The 15457-nt window shown below is 28.1% G+C and overlaps 3 protein-coding genes across 7 annotated transcripts; 2 read left to right on the top strand and 1 right to left on the bottom strand.

Annotated features, from left to right (window-relative positions):
* Positions 1-282: 282 nt before the first annotated feature.
* Positions 283-6522, bottom strand: LOC124432452 (tectonin beta-propeller repeat-containing protein). 4 transcript variants are annotated; one of them, XM_046981432.1, is made up of 12 exons: positions 6348-6522; positions 5981-6264; positions 5711-5893; positions 5125-5277; positions 4955-5047; positions 2316-4862; positions 1991-2200; positions 1804-1905; positions 1598-1733; positions 1323-1514; positions 1074-1231; positions 283-990 (listed from the first exon to the last, which is right to left on the bottom strand). In XM_046981432.1, the coding sequence occupies exons 2-12, from the start codon at positions 6203-6205 to the stop codon at positions 940-942; spliced, it is 4050 nt and encodes a 1349-aa protein (XP_046837388.1). In that variant the 5' UTR covers positions 6206-6264; positions 6348-6522; the 3' UTR covers positions 283-939. The 4 variants fall into 4 exon arrangements, with proteins under 4 accessions (XP_046837388.1, XP_046837391.1, XP_046837389.1 ...); XM_046981435.1 differs by lacking the exons at positions 5981-6264; positions 6348-6522 and having other exon boundaries at positions 4955-5068; positions 5125-5343; positions 5711-5848; XM_046981433.1 differs by lacking the exons at positions 5981-6264; positions 6348-6522 and having other exon boundaries at positions 5125-5343; positions 5711-5848.
* Positions 6523-7783: 1261 nt separating this feature from the next.
* On the top strand, positions 7784-8798 carry LOC124432369. The gene is made up of 5 exons (XM_046981286.1): positions 7784-7989; positions 8078-8199; positions 8293-8414; positions 8483-8559; positions 8634-8798. Exons 1-5 carry the CDS (start codon positions 7863-7865, stop codon positions 8786-8788), a joined length of 603 nt encoding a protein of 200 aa, XP_046837242.1. The 5' UTR covers positions 7784-7862; the 3' UTR covers positions 8789-8798.
* Positions 8799-9051: 253 nt separating this feature from the next.
* On the top strand, positions 9052-15396 carry LOC124432365 (mediator of RNA polymerase II transcription subunit 23). 2 transcript variants are annotated; one of them, XM_046981277.1, is made up of 21 exons: positions 9052-9354; positions 9489-9733; positions 9815-9947; positions 10029-10211; positions 10292-10579; positions 10659-10871; positions 10991-11077; positions 11138-11340; positions 11426-11576; positions 11640-11898; positions 12005-12179; positions 12289-12452; positions 12541-12698; positions 12757-12911; positions 12993-13173; positions 13236-13620; positions 13705-13944; positions 14037-14196; positions 14284-14571; positions 14702-14908; positions 15007-15396. In XM_046981277.1, the coding sequence occupies exons 1-21, from the start codon at positions 9310-9312 to the stop codon at positions 15143-15145; spliced, it is 4059 nt and encodes a 1352-aa protein (XP_046837233.1). In that variant the 5' UTR covers positions 9052-9309; the 3' UTR covers positions 15146-15396. The 2 variants fall into 2 exon arrangements, with proteins under 2 accessions (XP_046837233.1, XP_046837232.1); XM_046981276.1 differs by having other exon boundaries at positions 9053-9354; positions 12529-12698.
* The last annotated feature ends 61 nt before the right edge of the window (positions 15397-15457 follow it).

Here is a 15457-nt window from a genome sequence, read left to right as displayed (position 1 = left end):
TTTATTAATATGTATTATAAAAATTTTTAAATTCTTGTTTATACTAATCTTTAAGTTATTAATAATTATTATCAAAAACTTTATATGTAAACATATTATTATTTTAATGCTGTAAATTTTTCAATATGTATATCTTAAAAATTGTTATTATAAAGTAATAAAATAATATATATATATATATATATATATATATATATATATATATATATATATATATATATATGCGTATAAATGTGTATAGAGAGTTAGATAATATAAAAATATATGTTCAAGATATGATAGCATTATTGTGTTTATTGCAGTACATTATATAGAAGATAATCACAATTTATTAATCACAAGCATAATTTTTCAAAAATACATACTGCTTTCATACATACAAATTGTTCAAAATTATGATTATTATATATTAAGTGATGTTGATATTATTTTTTAAAATATTTAAATTATTCATATTATAAATTATATTTCATTCTAAGAATTTCCCAGTTGCAAAATCTGATCCCTTTTTTTTTTATTCTCTAAGACCTATAGTTTGTAAAAATAGTATGATTATAAATTAAATAAGTATATTTCGATTCTACAATTTGAAAGAATATTTAAATAAATAATTCTCCATTTGTCATTATACATATTTACTTGCATAAAAGCAAATCTATGTTACAAATACGACTAACAATAATATATTAAAATAATTTATTATTTTATATATTATAAATAATTATCAAATACATAAAATAAAAAAAAATAAAAAAAAAAAAAATAAAAAATTAAAAAAATAATACTTTTCTGTATTATATGGAATGTAGTTAATGTATGAAATTTTCATACTATTCGTCATTTACCTTGTGTGTGTATATATATATATATATAAAGTTATATATATATATATATATATACATAATGAAAACATATTTGAAAAATTTTTTTTATAAGCAATTAATTTCTTCTATTTATTATACCTCCAGTGCTTACATGCTGCCAATTTGCCTGTCAATATTTTATTGATATTATATTTAAAAGTATATATATAAAAAATCTCTGGGAGATTAAAAAAATTTGTCAGGACTTACCCCTATACCAGTTGCCCAACCTGTTCCCGCTGGATTTTCATTAGTTACACCAATTCTTCGACATATTATACCAGCACCAGAAACCGCCCACACTTGTCCTTCATCTTTGGCAACAGAAATATGTCTAAACCCTTGCTTTGAATTTATAACTGAGATATCTAATAATAATAAACATACATTTTTTATATGTAAATATTGTCACCTCCATTGAATAATAAAAATATATAAAAGTATATAATTTATATTTACCTATATGAATAGGATCATTTGGCATTGCTGGCAATGTTTGCCAATGACTACCCTCTGGGAAAATATTTGCTTGTATATCACGACGAATAGATAATCTACCTGTTGTGTCTAAAGCCCATACAACATCTTTCCCAACTGAGATTTGTTTCAATTGAGCTCCTGATGGTGGTTCAACATTTTGCCATTGCAGACCTAATATATACATATATATATTTTTATATAAATGTATTGTATTAATAATTATTCTAAATAGAAATTCATGTATTATATTATACCTGTTGGTTTAGTTAGGGTAACACCGAGTCTCCAATAAGAAGAACCATTTTTTCCAACTGCCCAAACCTGTCCATTTGGTCCACAAGAAATACCTATTAATGGTTGATCGCTTGGTATATGTTCCCATGATACACCCTATGTTATAAGAAAATATATTATATTTCTCACAAAATTTATTAATATTATTACATTTAAATATTCTTACCATTGGACAAGATTCAGAAACACCACGTCTAAATAAAGCTTCCCCATTGGATGCTACTGCCCATACATGTATAAGAGAATCTTCACCGGGTTTACTAGCCGTCTATAAATGTATATTGATAAAAATGATTAAAATATTATTAGACAGAAATAATCTTTATATTAAAAATGTAAATGATAATTCATACATATAAAGAGACATCAACTAATTTCGTATTTCCTAACTCTTGCCAAGGACCACTCGTACTAAGTTGACATTTTCTATACCATCTTCTTCTTCTTACGTAATCAGTAAATTGTTTTTTCCCATGATATTGCGATGGAAAATCTGTGGCATATTGCCATCCATCTCTGTCAACACCTCCGGGAGTATGAAAGTCAGTAATCCAGTCGGATATCTTTTATTAAAATAATTATATTATTATTCATTTTTAAAGATAAAAAAAAAAAAATATATATATATATATATATATATATATATATATATTAATAATTATGTAATATATATTTTACCCATTGCCAATGCATTGATAATAATTTCGTATGTTCCCGTGTTCGTTTATGACGACCAGTTACATCGCTCCACATGTAACGATCCGTAGGAAGACCATGAGAAGTATATCCTGTTACTGGATTCCAACGTTGATTTTCATAGACAAAATAATTATGTATATCTACCATAGTATTTATTCCTGTATTACAAGTTCCTAATCCTTTCAAAAAAGTTCCTCCCCAACCATTAGTATATACCCAGGCAGTATTATCGTATCCTATACCCCATGTAACACCGACAGAACATGTTTCAACTTTTTTCAAATGTCCACCCATTTGTCTCCAAAACATTGTTATTGGTTCGATTATAATTGACCTAGATTTATATAGAATATTGCACAACGTCATTAATCCTTTTATTCGTAAATGTGTAATATTTTGTGGTGATATTCTATGACTGTAAAATGTATATTCCGTGTCGTTAATAAAAATTCTATATCCTCGTTCTTCGCAAACAATATTTAATATAAAATCAGAGCCTGGTTTTAATGGACTCCCACCGTTTCTTTCTTCGTCGCCCCATTGTCCATTCTGATACGTGTTTCTTATTATTAAATTTTCTTTAAGTCGTGGATTAAAATGCAATGCCACGTCGTGACAATCCGTAATACCTTTTTGTTTCAAAGATGTTGTCGTATAACATACTAAATTAAATGAAAGTCTGTCGGCATCGTCGTGAATGCATACTGTTATTTTTAATGAACTCCCATATCCAAAACTATTTTGTAATATACTTTCGAACGGTAAATCTTTACCAGCGGCATCTAATTCCTGTACATAAACGTCTTCGGAAAATTGATTTTCCTCTATTATCGCAGGATCATATACGTAAACATCTCCTAATGCATTGGTGATCCAAATTGAATTAGGACTTGGCTTTCCATAGATATTATTTGTCTGACAAGATACAGAAGTTAAATGTGCCAGCCAATCTTCCATATCCGTATCACTTGCAAATTGTAATGTAAGAACTTTAGAGCGTATTAATTTTGGTGTATGAATAGCTATACGCGGATTGCCTGGTTCGCTGCAGCAAACAACACAAGTTATCTCAGATATTGGAAATTGCATTAGAATTGTAGCACCATCGGAATTTAAAATTGTTAAAGTTCCAGAATCCAATGATCCGCTATCGTTACTTATCCATTCTAATTCAATAATACAATCCTCGTACATGCTACTACCTTTAACTTTACATCTTGCATCACCATTTTTAACCCAAGATGATTTTTCTATAGCTTTCTCATACTTAGATAAATCTAAATCTATCCCTTTCAATCTATTTTTTAATTCCTCCAAGATGTGTATCCTCCATGGTTCAGCAATTTCTCCGTGCGTTACACCATTGCTATCTGAAATCCATTTTGGTGGATTTAATAAATCCATATAACATGCACCGGCTTCTACTTTGTACCACGAGGCATCGCATTCAGCCCAATAAACTATTGCCGCACTTTCGTCCTCTCCGTATACACCAGAATCACCAGTTAAATCAGGATCAAATATACTCCCGTCTGTTTCTGGATGTGCTTCTATACCGACCATAGATCCAACAGAATGTACAGGACTCCAAGCAGCTGGATTGACCTTGACTGTACTGCTCATACCTTTACCAGAGACAACTATAGATTCCCCAGTTTTAGTTAATGATTCATTTGATATAGTTATATTTGCTACATTTGTTTCCGTGTAGTCACTCATATTTAATGAGTTTGCCGAACGTTTTTTCTCTTCCGTAGTATATATATCCTGGCAAGATGTTTGTTGAGAATTTTTAGTAACCGCAGTATCATTAGTACGTTGCCATAACTTCAAAGATGTTGGCGTTGGTGCTGATCTTGATTGTTCCTCCCATTCTCTAACCAATGTTGTTCCTTCGCTAGTACTATGAGGTCGATTTAAAGAGCTCCAACTTTGATGACGTTGTTGTTGTGGTGTACCGCACATACTATGTCTATTACTCGAGGATAAACTCGCATTGCTACTGGCTCTACTTAATTGAAGAGGAGCATTAATTAATCTCCATTTTTTCCCTGTTAATTCTGATCGTGTTATACCCATACGATAATAAAGACATCTATCTTCATAACCGATAGCCCAAACTTGATCGTTCGGAGCAACAGATACCAATGCCATTTTGCTTCCCATTTCAACCCATCCAGTTCCAGCTGCTAATTGTTCACACACGCCGCTCATCTCACCTTTAATACCTTTCCGAAACCATACATTACCATCGTGTGTAACTGCCCAAACAGCATCTGTACCTACACTAACTTGTATTAATCTTAAATCTTTCTGCGGTGGTTCCACTTCTGTCCAATCATCACCCATTGGATTCTCTCGGGTAATCCCAGTACGAATGATAGCTTTTCCGGCTAAAAGAATTGCCCAAACAAGACCCGTCACTCCTACACTTATTTGACAGACCTCATGTCCATTATTTAATTTAATAGAACTCCATCTTTGGCCTTCGGGACATGTTGTACTTGTTCCAACGCGGAACATCACCTATAACATAAAGATATAGATATTTATTAATTTTGTATCTATGCGTTATTATAATTTTTAAATTGAAATATATCTTTTTCAATATAATATACCCTTCCATGAGCTGTTACCGCCCAGACTACTAAACCACCAGGATTACCACCAGGCATTTGATTTCCACCGACAGCTACGTCGATAAATGGTTCCTAAAGCATTTTGAAAAGAGTCTACATAAATGTCTTTATAACTTTATGATTGTTTAGTATATATTAAAAATCATTACTTTGGTTGGATCTTTGTGAAGTGGTGCAATAGCACACCATGAGTTCATAGCACTGTATCTTCTATATCGGACCCATTTGCGCCTTCTGACACAAGACTTCCATTGTTTTTTCGCTGAATATGTTGCTGGAAAATCAACTGCGTATGTCCAGCCCTACCAAAACATCAGATTCTCTGTGATCATAACTCTTTGTCTTGTTGTGGACGATTGATAAAAAATCTACATGTAAATAAAAATTTATAAGATATAATCGTAATAAAGAAAAAGAAAATAATATTAATGGTAGCCGATCCTTTACACGATTAAAATAATAATTAAATGGATGAATATATATATATATATATATATGTGTGTGTGTATGTGTAAAATCTCATTATATACATTTTTTTTTTCTAATATAATAAAGAAAAACGAATGAACCAATATAAAAATATCAAATTAAATAAAAGAAGATGAAGAAGAAGAAAAGAAGAAGAAGAAGAAGAAGATATAAAGAAAAAACAAAAAATAATTTAGTACCTTTACGATATTAGTTATGTAAAATTTGTTTCACTTGTTTACTTGTATAGCATTTGTATATATTTACATCGTGATCTAATGGTTGACCATCCAGCGTTGTTTCAATGTGCCAATCTCCTTCCCATTGCCAAGCCATAGATGGAAGTTTAACTTTATCTCGACTGCGATCGACAGTACCATCTTGATTAGAAAAATTATATCTATCTGTTGGTAATAAACGTCCACTAAATCCGTCTAAAGGTAGCCAACGCTATAATTGTATTAAAAATGAAAACAAAAATTAAGATATCCATTTGAAGGAAAAAAAAAAAAGGAAAATATTTGTTTTATAATATACCTCATTTTCATAAGTTTCCTCTTTAATTCTTATAGGTATATCTAAGCCGTGAACGTGAACGTAAACTTGACGATCACCGCCAATTGCCCACATAAAATGAGGCACGGCTGAAAGTTGTTTAAATTCAAGTCCTAAATACATAAATTCACGCCACATAGTACCTGACGTTGATAAGCCAAATACACGTCCCTCATTGTTTATAGCATATAAATAAGAACTAGGCATTTTAATTGTTAATGTTACAAACTTAAGAAGATTTATTTTTAATTGTAAGATTTTCTTCTCTGTAATAAAATTCACATATGATTCCTATGAATCATTGATATATGATAAATAGATAAAGATCAATAAGAAAATTATTCCATACCAATTATTCGTCGAATATTATCAAATATTACAGAATCAACTTCATTACAATTGATGCTTTTTAAAAAATCTCGTTATATTTACAATTATATTAGCAATATAAATATAATCGGTTTTTTCTTCTTTTTTTTTTTATAATTAAAAAATATATTTTCCTCGTTATATAAAGTAGAAAACTATATATATACTGCGGAGAAAATAATTATCTATCCGATAAGTACAGATTATATGATATTATCTTATAGTTCTTTTTTTCTTTCTTTTTTTTTTTTTTTTTGTTTTTTTTATACTGTCATTGTTATATTTGTTTATATGAAAAAAATTCGATCGAATGAAGAGATTAGATTCTTATGTCAAATAACACTATAAGAATCTCGTAATAACAATTTTATATATATATATATATATGTATATATACAATTTAAATGTCACACTAATTCAGCACAACATGATCACTATTAATCACTACAATTACACTAAAATAAACTCGTCGAAGAAAGTGAAAGTATTATTTATTGTTTCTAGTTATCTATTTGCGGCCATTAATGCATCACGATGAAGGTTCCCTTTTCATGTGGTCGAATTTTCCTTTCTGTACTTATGTTAACCTTAATACCGATTCTTATACGTATATTCTACAAAGAAAATTATTAATATATTTATTAGAAATGTTTGTATACAATGAGAAAAGTAATAAACCAATCATATTCATTCGCAAACATACAACGAGCCAATCATAATGTTTCTTTCGTTGACCAATCGCTATGATTATTTACAAATGTGATAATAGATTTGTTAAAAATTGGCAACACTGTGTTAAAGGAAAATTATTTTTTAATTCAAACCATATGATGAGTGAACATGTAAACTCTTTTTAAACGCGAAAACTTATAAATTAATATTTTCGATAGTTTTTAATTAATCGCGAACTAAAAGTTCTATGAAGGAATGCGCTTTTATTATTCAAAATTTGGAAAACAAGAATGTTAATTGAGAAGTATGAAGCTCCTGAAGCAGAAATAGCATCACGGAACGTGAAATTTAGAGTAAATTAGAATGAATGTCAGCTCGTGGTTCTCTATATGCAACAATTTTCATGTAGTGAGACTTGAGCCGATACTACTTGCGAAGTTTAATTGTAAATCATGTAATCCAAATACTACTGAGCGAATGTCTGCATATTTCATATCTGTAATTTTTTAAATCCCTTGAAATATTAGACAAATAAATGGATATAATTACACTCAAAGATAATTTCTTTAAATTCTTAAACTTATATACTAATTATCATACGTATACGTTAATCATATTTATTATTCTTTATGCTCTTATCGTAAATCCAGCATTGAATCATTATGAAATTGCACGCTATTATAAATTGCACGATAAACGCATAATGGATTCTCCATTTGTATTCGTAGTTTATATTTTGTCCGTACATGTCGCTGTAGTCGCACGCGTTTCAAACGAAAGGTAGCGAATTTTTTCAATTAAATAAATCATCAAATAAATAATAATGGATGAAATAAAAAATCTACAAGATAAATATCAGAGTATTACTGTGGCACAACTTGGAGAGATAATAAATAAACGTGGAAAGAAAGTAAATCAGGTTATACATGAACGAGATCAACAATTAAAGGGTAAATGTTATTTGTTCAAAGATTTTTGAAAGATTAATTTTTTCTAATTATTGTATCTTGTTTTTCTTTTCTTTTTTTTTTTTTTTAGAAAATGAAGAAAAACTTGAAAATTTGATGTCTGAATTAATAATATTGAAAGAAGATATTCATACCAAGCAGCAAGTTTTAGAACAGAAAAACAAAGAATTGTCAAATCATAATGAACATTTTGTGAGTTTAATGAGTTATATTTCTTTTATATTATTTAATGTGAATTATTTTATACAGGCATAATACTTACGTATATAAAATTAATGTTTTCAGGCCGAATTAAAAGCGGAATACAATAAATTTATGGAAGAAAATACAAATTTGCAGGTCAAGAAAAATCTTTTAAAAAATACTAAACCAAATCAGCATGATCAGTTATTATTAGAAACAGGAAGGTATATAGCTATTTTTAAATAATAATAAATAAATATAATTGATTTAACTTAAGCTTTATATCTTTCAGGAAAAAACTTCGCATGTATAAAGAGTGGACCGGTATACATTGGGATTATAGTAATCTAAAGGACAATATAGTAGGATGTATCCTTTTTTATTATTAAATAATAATTTGTTTCACATCACATTAAATTATTTCTTCTTTATTATATTATCAGATGTAACTAACAAAAGTGACTATATACATCATTTTAATTTTGCCAAAGATGAAAAGGATTCCGAAGAATTATCCAATCTTTTATGGCACGAAATTTATCTGTCTGTTGAAAATAAATTAAATGAAAATAAAAAGAGTTCTATCGCAAATGAATAAAATATTAAAGGTTAGAAAATTATATAAATGTTATTCCTTCATTAATGATTTTGTGCCTTTGAAATTGTTCCTTTTTTTTTTCTTTCTTTTTGTATTTGATAATATTAAGTGTAAAAAAAAAATAATAATAATGACAACGAAAAGATATATTTAATTTGAATAATATAACCTCGAATTTTTATTGATATCCACAACGTGTGTTCAACAAATGGCAGTAGTGACAACAGCGCCTCTATCGACTATATTTTACATTACACACAATTATAGTCTTATTTCACGTGTAAAAAAAAAATCTTCTACATTTACAAATGGAAAACAGTAGCGTGAATATGGTTATGTTGATATGACGACAATACGAAGTATTTGCATCATTGTTTATAATTATGAATATACAATTAAAGAGTTTTAATTTATAATAATGCAAGATTATTATATATATATCTTTTGGTGATATAAGTATTGGAAGTATTAGTTTATTATTACTTTTTTTAAGACAGAAACAAAAAATATTTCAAATAAACATGGGCAGTGATACACAAATAGCAAATATAGTAAACGACATTTTAGTAAGTATTCTATATTTTCAAATAATTTTCTATTTATATATATATATATATATATATATATATATATATATATATATATATACAGAATGAAGAGGATTATTTCTATTGTTAAAATAATCTTGATGTATTTACAGAAAGTGGAAGCCATAGAGGAAGCATTCAGTTGCGTACTTGTACATAATCCTAACAATGAAAAAGAAAAAATATCGACATGGCAATCAGAATTAACAACTGCAATGACTGATCTGACGGTCGAACAACAAGAAAATGCAATACGTCAGTTTCTCACAACGGCAGCCGCTATGACAAATCACAGACGTTTGCAATTATTATTATCGTTACTTGAGAATTTGGTTTCGACAAATGTTCTACCAGCGAGGTGATATGAAAATTAAAATATTTATTTATTTATTTATTTATTCTATTTAAAACATATATATTAAATAAAATAATATTACAGATTAGTATGCGAATGTATTCTAAACTGTGATAAATTACAATATCAATTAGAAGATTTTTGGGTAGAATGTTTCCTTCTTATTCGACATATTATTGGAGGAGTAGATTACAAAGGGGTCAGAGAAATAATGAAAGTAAATATTATTATATCTAATATTAATATTATAATAATATAATTATTTCTATAAATAAATATATTTAATATATTATTATAGGGTTGTATAGAAAAAGCTCAAACAATACCTGCAAGATTAAATGCATCTATTCAGCCACAATTAAAAGCATTAGAAAATGTTATTGAATATATTTTTGATAGAAATGCCTGTTTGTTACCAGGATATTTCATTGTTAATGAAATTCAAAAGGCTTATCCAGATCATAAAAATTGGCCACATTGGGTAAGTAAAAAGAATTGATAAGTTTAAATAATATATAAATATTTGATAAGTGTTTTTTCTTTTCTTTTTTTTTTTTACAGAAATTAGCGAAATTATTATCAAATTTTGTGGAAAGTTTTCGAACTACAGCACAAATGGTTTCCATTGTGGGACATTCAAAAATGTTACCTGTCGTAGAACATACAGGTTATGCCGATCATTTAATAAATCCTTGGTTATTAGATCCTACTACATTAAAGTTTTCATTGAAAGGAAATCTTCCATATGATCAAGATTTACTAAAACCCCAAACCGAGTTATTAAGATACGTTTTAGAGCAACCTTATAGTAGAGACATGGTATGCTCAATGCTTGGTCTTCAGAAACAAGTATGTGTGCATAAAAAAAAAAAAAAGAAAAAAAAAAAAAGAATGCATAACAAATATTTATTTCATTTATTATTTATAGCATAAGCAAAGATGTATAGTACTGGAAGAGCAATTAGTAGAACTTGTTATTTTGGCTATGGAAAGATCTGAAAATGATCCTTTACCAGCTGAAGGAACAGATGGGACTGTCGCTAATCATTGGGTGTGGTTACACCTTTCGTCTCAATTGATTTATTTTGTACTATTCCAATTTGCATCTTTTCCAAGTCTCGTAATGGCGATACATGATAAAGTATAATTAATTCCTTAATGACATATATTTTTTACATTATATATATATATATATATATATATATATGTGTGTGTGTGTGTGTGTATAAAAATTATAATATTATATAAATGTTTATTTAGTTGGCTGGTAGAGAATTAAGAAAAGGAAGAGATCACTTAATGTGGGTTTTATTACAATTTATTTCTGGAAGTATTCAACGAAATCCGGTAAGTAAAAATATATTTAAAAATTTATTAATAGATAATAAATATTCTAAATATTTTCAGCTTTCAAATTTTTTACCTGTATTGAAATTATACGATCTACTGTATCCAGAGAAAGAACCTTTACCCCTACCAGATTGTACCCAGGCACTTTGTACGCATCAAATGGCTATTATATGTATATGGATGCATTTACTTAAAAAGGCTCAAATTGAACATTCAAATATTCACAGACCTATTCCGCATACATTAAAAATTCATCATGAGTAAGAAAATAATTAAAAAGTAGTTTAAATAATTATAACATTTTACATATATAGATATTAATATTCTGACTTTTATATATTTTAGATTTTTGCAGCATTTAGTTATGCCAAACACATCTCTTTGTATGGGTTTAGATTATCGCATTGCTTTATTATGCAACGCATATTCAACAAATCAAGAATATTTTAGTAGACCAATGGCAGCACTAGTTGATACTATATTAGGCAATCCAAAGGTAAATTAAATTTCTATATATTTCTATTATATATTTTATAACATTCTGTTTTTAATTAACTAGGGTCAACAGCAACAGCCTTTACAAACATTACAAAATAATGCAGCTTTGGCAAGTGGTCCAACTACACCACTTTCAATGTCAATATTAGATTCATTGACTGTACATTCTAAGATGAGTTTGATTCATAGTATTGTCACTCATGTCATCAAATTAGCACAATCAAAAAGTAATATGGCCTTGGCACCAGCACTGGTTGAGACTTATAGTAGATTATTGGTTTACACAGAAATTGAAAGTCTTGGTATAAAAGGTTTTATAAGTACGTATATCTTAAAAATATAATAATAATATAAACATTATGAATATCTTATGATTTATGATTATTTACATATTTTACTTTTTTTTTTTTTTTTTTTTTGTTTTAGGTCAATTATTACCAACAGTATTTAAGTCTCATGCATGGGGAACATTATATACATTATTGGAAATGTTCAGTTATAGAATGCACCATATACAACCACATTATAGAGTTCAACTTTTATCTCATCTTCATAGTCTTGCTGCTGTTCCACAAACTAATCAAACGCAGCTTCATCTTTGGTATTATTTATAAACTAATCATCTTCTAAATACTTTGTATATATTTTTTTAATTTATATATATATATATATATATATATATATATATATATATATATATTTCTTTTTAGCGTTGAAAGTACGGCTCTTCGTTTAATTACCGGCTTAGGTTCGGCAGAAGTACAACCGCAATTGTCTAGATTTTTATCGGAGCCTAAAACACTTGTATCTGCGGAATCCGAAGAGCTTAATAGAGCTTTGGTTCTAACTTTAGCACGATCCATGCATGTAACAGGTAATTTAATTAAAATTGTATTATAAATATAAATAACAAATTGTTTATTATTGCAACTATATGTATTATAAATTAGGTACTGGAGCAGAAAGTCTTAGTGGTACTTGGTGTAAAGAATTATTGAATACTATCATGCAAAATACACCTCATTCATGGGCTAATCATACTTTACAATGTTTTCCACCTGTATTGAGTGAATTTTTTCAACAAAATAGCGTCGCCAAAGAAAATAAACAACAAATAAAGGTAATTCTCGTTAGAGGAAGTTTAATGATGTTGTGAGAAAAAAAAAAATTATTTTCAGAAAGCCGTAGAAGAGGAATATAGAAATTGGGCATCTATGAGCAATGAAAATGATATAATAGCTCATTTTTCTGTACCTGGCACACCTCCTTTATTTTTATGCCTTTTATGGAAGATGATACTCGAGACTGATCGCATTAGTCCAATCGCATATAAGTACATATTTATATAACATCTATATATATTTATTATTTTATTGATTGTTATTATAAATATTTTTTTTTCCTTTTTTTACAGGATATTAGAAAGAATAGGAGCAAGAGCATTATCAGCTCATCTTCGAAAGTTTTGTGATTATTTAGTATTTGAATTTGCCAATAGTGTTGGTGGACAGCATGTTAATAAATGTGTCGATACAATCAATGACATGATATGGAAATATAATATAGTGACAATAGATAGATTAGTTCTTTGTTTGGTAAGTATCAATATTAGAAAATAAATGATATATTAAGGATTAATATCTTTATTATCGTTTAGGCTTTACGAACTCAAGAAGGTAGCGAAGCACAAGTATGCTTTTTTATTATTCAATTATTATTACTTAAAGCAGCTGAATTTAGAAATAGGGTTCAAGAATTTGTTAAAGAAAATTCACCTGAACATTGGAAACAATCAAATTGGCACGAAAAACATTTAGCCTTTCATAGAAAATTTCCAGAAAAGTTTGCTCCAGAAGGTATAATGGAACAAGCTAGCGGTGGACCTAGTCAATATCAAAGTTTACCTGTATACTTTGGAAATGTTTGTTTAAGATTTTTACCTGTGTTTGATATAGTTGTACATAGGTATTTGGAGATACCACCTGTAACAAAAAGTTTGGAAATATTATTAGAACATTTAGGTTGTTTATATAAATTTCATGGTTGGTATTATATTATTATAACAAATTTATATATACATTTTTTAATAAGTTAAGTGTAAAATTATTATTATTATTATTTTATAGATCGACCTGTGACATATTTGTATAATACATTACATTATTATGAACGTAAATTAAGAGATCGACCGCCTTTAAAAAGACGTTTAGTTTCTGCTGTTCTTGGATCATTAAGAGAAATTAGAGCACCAGGATGGGCATTATCTGAAGCTTATCAAATGTATATGGCACGATCTGCCGATGATGCTATTACTTGGGTACCAGAATTGGATTATTATATTAGACTTGTACAAAGAATTGTAGAAAGTAAGTGATAAATATATTTTGTTAGAAATTTACAAAGTATAGATTTATAGATATTAAAATTTAATTTTTGAAAAAAAAAATCTATTTTAAAGCAATGTCAGGTACAGCCCATTTCCCAGCCACCGATTGGAGATTTAATGAATTTCCTAATCCAGCAGCACACGCATTATATGTTACATGCGTAGAATTAATGGCTGTTCCTGTAGCACCAAATTTAGTTGCAAATTCATTACTCGATGTTGTCGCTAAAGGGTATAATAAAATCTTTATATTAATTCATTAAATTATATCATACACGTTTAATATATTTATTAATTACTTTTTTTTATATTATAATAGGTATACCGTAGTACCATCCAATGAAATACATTTATGGATAAATTGTGTTGGATTGCTTTTAGCTGCTTTACCGGAATGCTATTGGTCTACATTACATGATAGACTTGTAGAAATTATAAGTAGTCCAGGTTTAGCAAATTGGCAGTATAATAATTTAACACCATTTCAGATGTTTAATTTCAATATCACGCATAATAGTTTACTTGAAAATAAATACAGTTATATGCTTGCATTGGCACATTCAATTTGGCATCACGCTGGAGCTGGTCAAATTACAACGATGCCGCAGTAAGTTAATAAATAATTAATTAAAAATTGATTAATGAAAAAATGAAAAAATGATATTAAAAAGATTTCTATTCTATTAATAATTCTTGAGATATATATATATGTATATATGTATATATATATTTATTAGATTCATTAAAGAAAAACTTCAACCTGTGGTAAATAGCGAAGAACAATTAATATACGCTTGCCATTTAATTGGACCTACTTTAGCGAGATTTAATGCTGAGAGACCACGTTGTATAGTTGATCTGGCAGTTAGTTTATACGAAATGCTAGAACAAGTGGATCGTACGCAAACACATTTGAAATATATGGATCCAGTTTGTGACTTGTTGTATCCTTTTTTTTTTTTGAATTGTTAAAACTAGAATAATCTTTCAAAACAAATTATTATTTTATTAACAATGTTAACCTTAATATTAAATATTATAGATATCACATAAAATATATGTTCGTTGGAGATATGATGAAAAATGAGGTCGAATGTATTATTCGTAGATTGAGACCTGCTTTACAAATGAGATTGAGATTTATTGCTCATTTGAATATAGAAGAAATTCATTCTACGTAGATTAATTTATATTGGAATAATACATTAGATAATATTGCCACGACGTTTCTATCTTTGTATATGTAAATATATATTTTATACATATATATATAAGTATTGAAGGGACTCAGAGAAGATATAATTAATCAATTAATTAATTCTGCTCTCGAATAATTAGGAGGTCTTATCTCGCTATTAATTTAAAAAAAAAAAAAAAAAAAGAAAAAAAGGAAAGAAAAAAGGACTGTTGAGATTAAGGGCCTATTATTTTTTTGGAGCAACAGGAAGATCACGTGTTGATAATCTCATTATTGTTTACAGTCTGTATCTCTT

Source organism: Vespa crabro, chromosome 25 (genome assembly GCF_910589235.1).
Source record: "Vespa crabro chromosome 25, iyVesCrab1.2, whole genome shotgun sequence".
Taxonomy (NCBI): Eukaryota; Metazoa; Arthropoda; class Insecta; order Hymenoptera; family Vespidae; genus Vespa; species Vespa crabro.
This window is presented reverse-complemented; position numbering and strand designations above follow the sequence as displayed.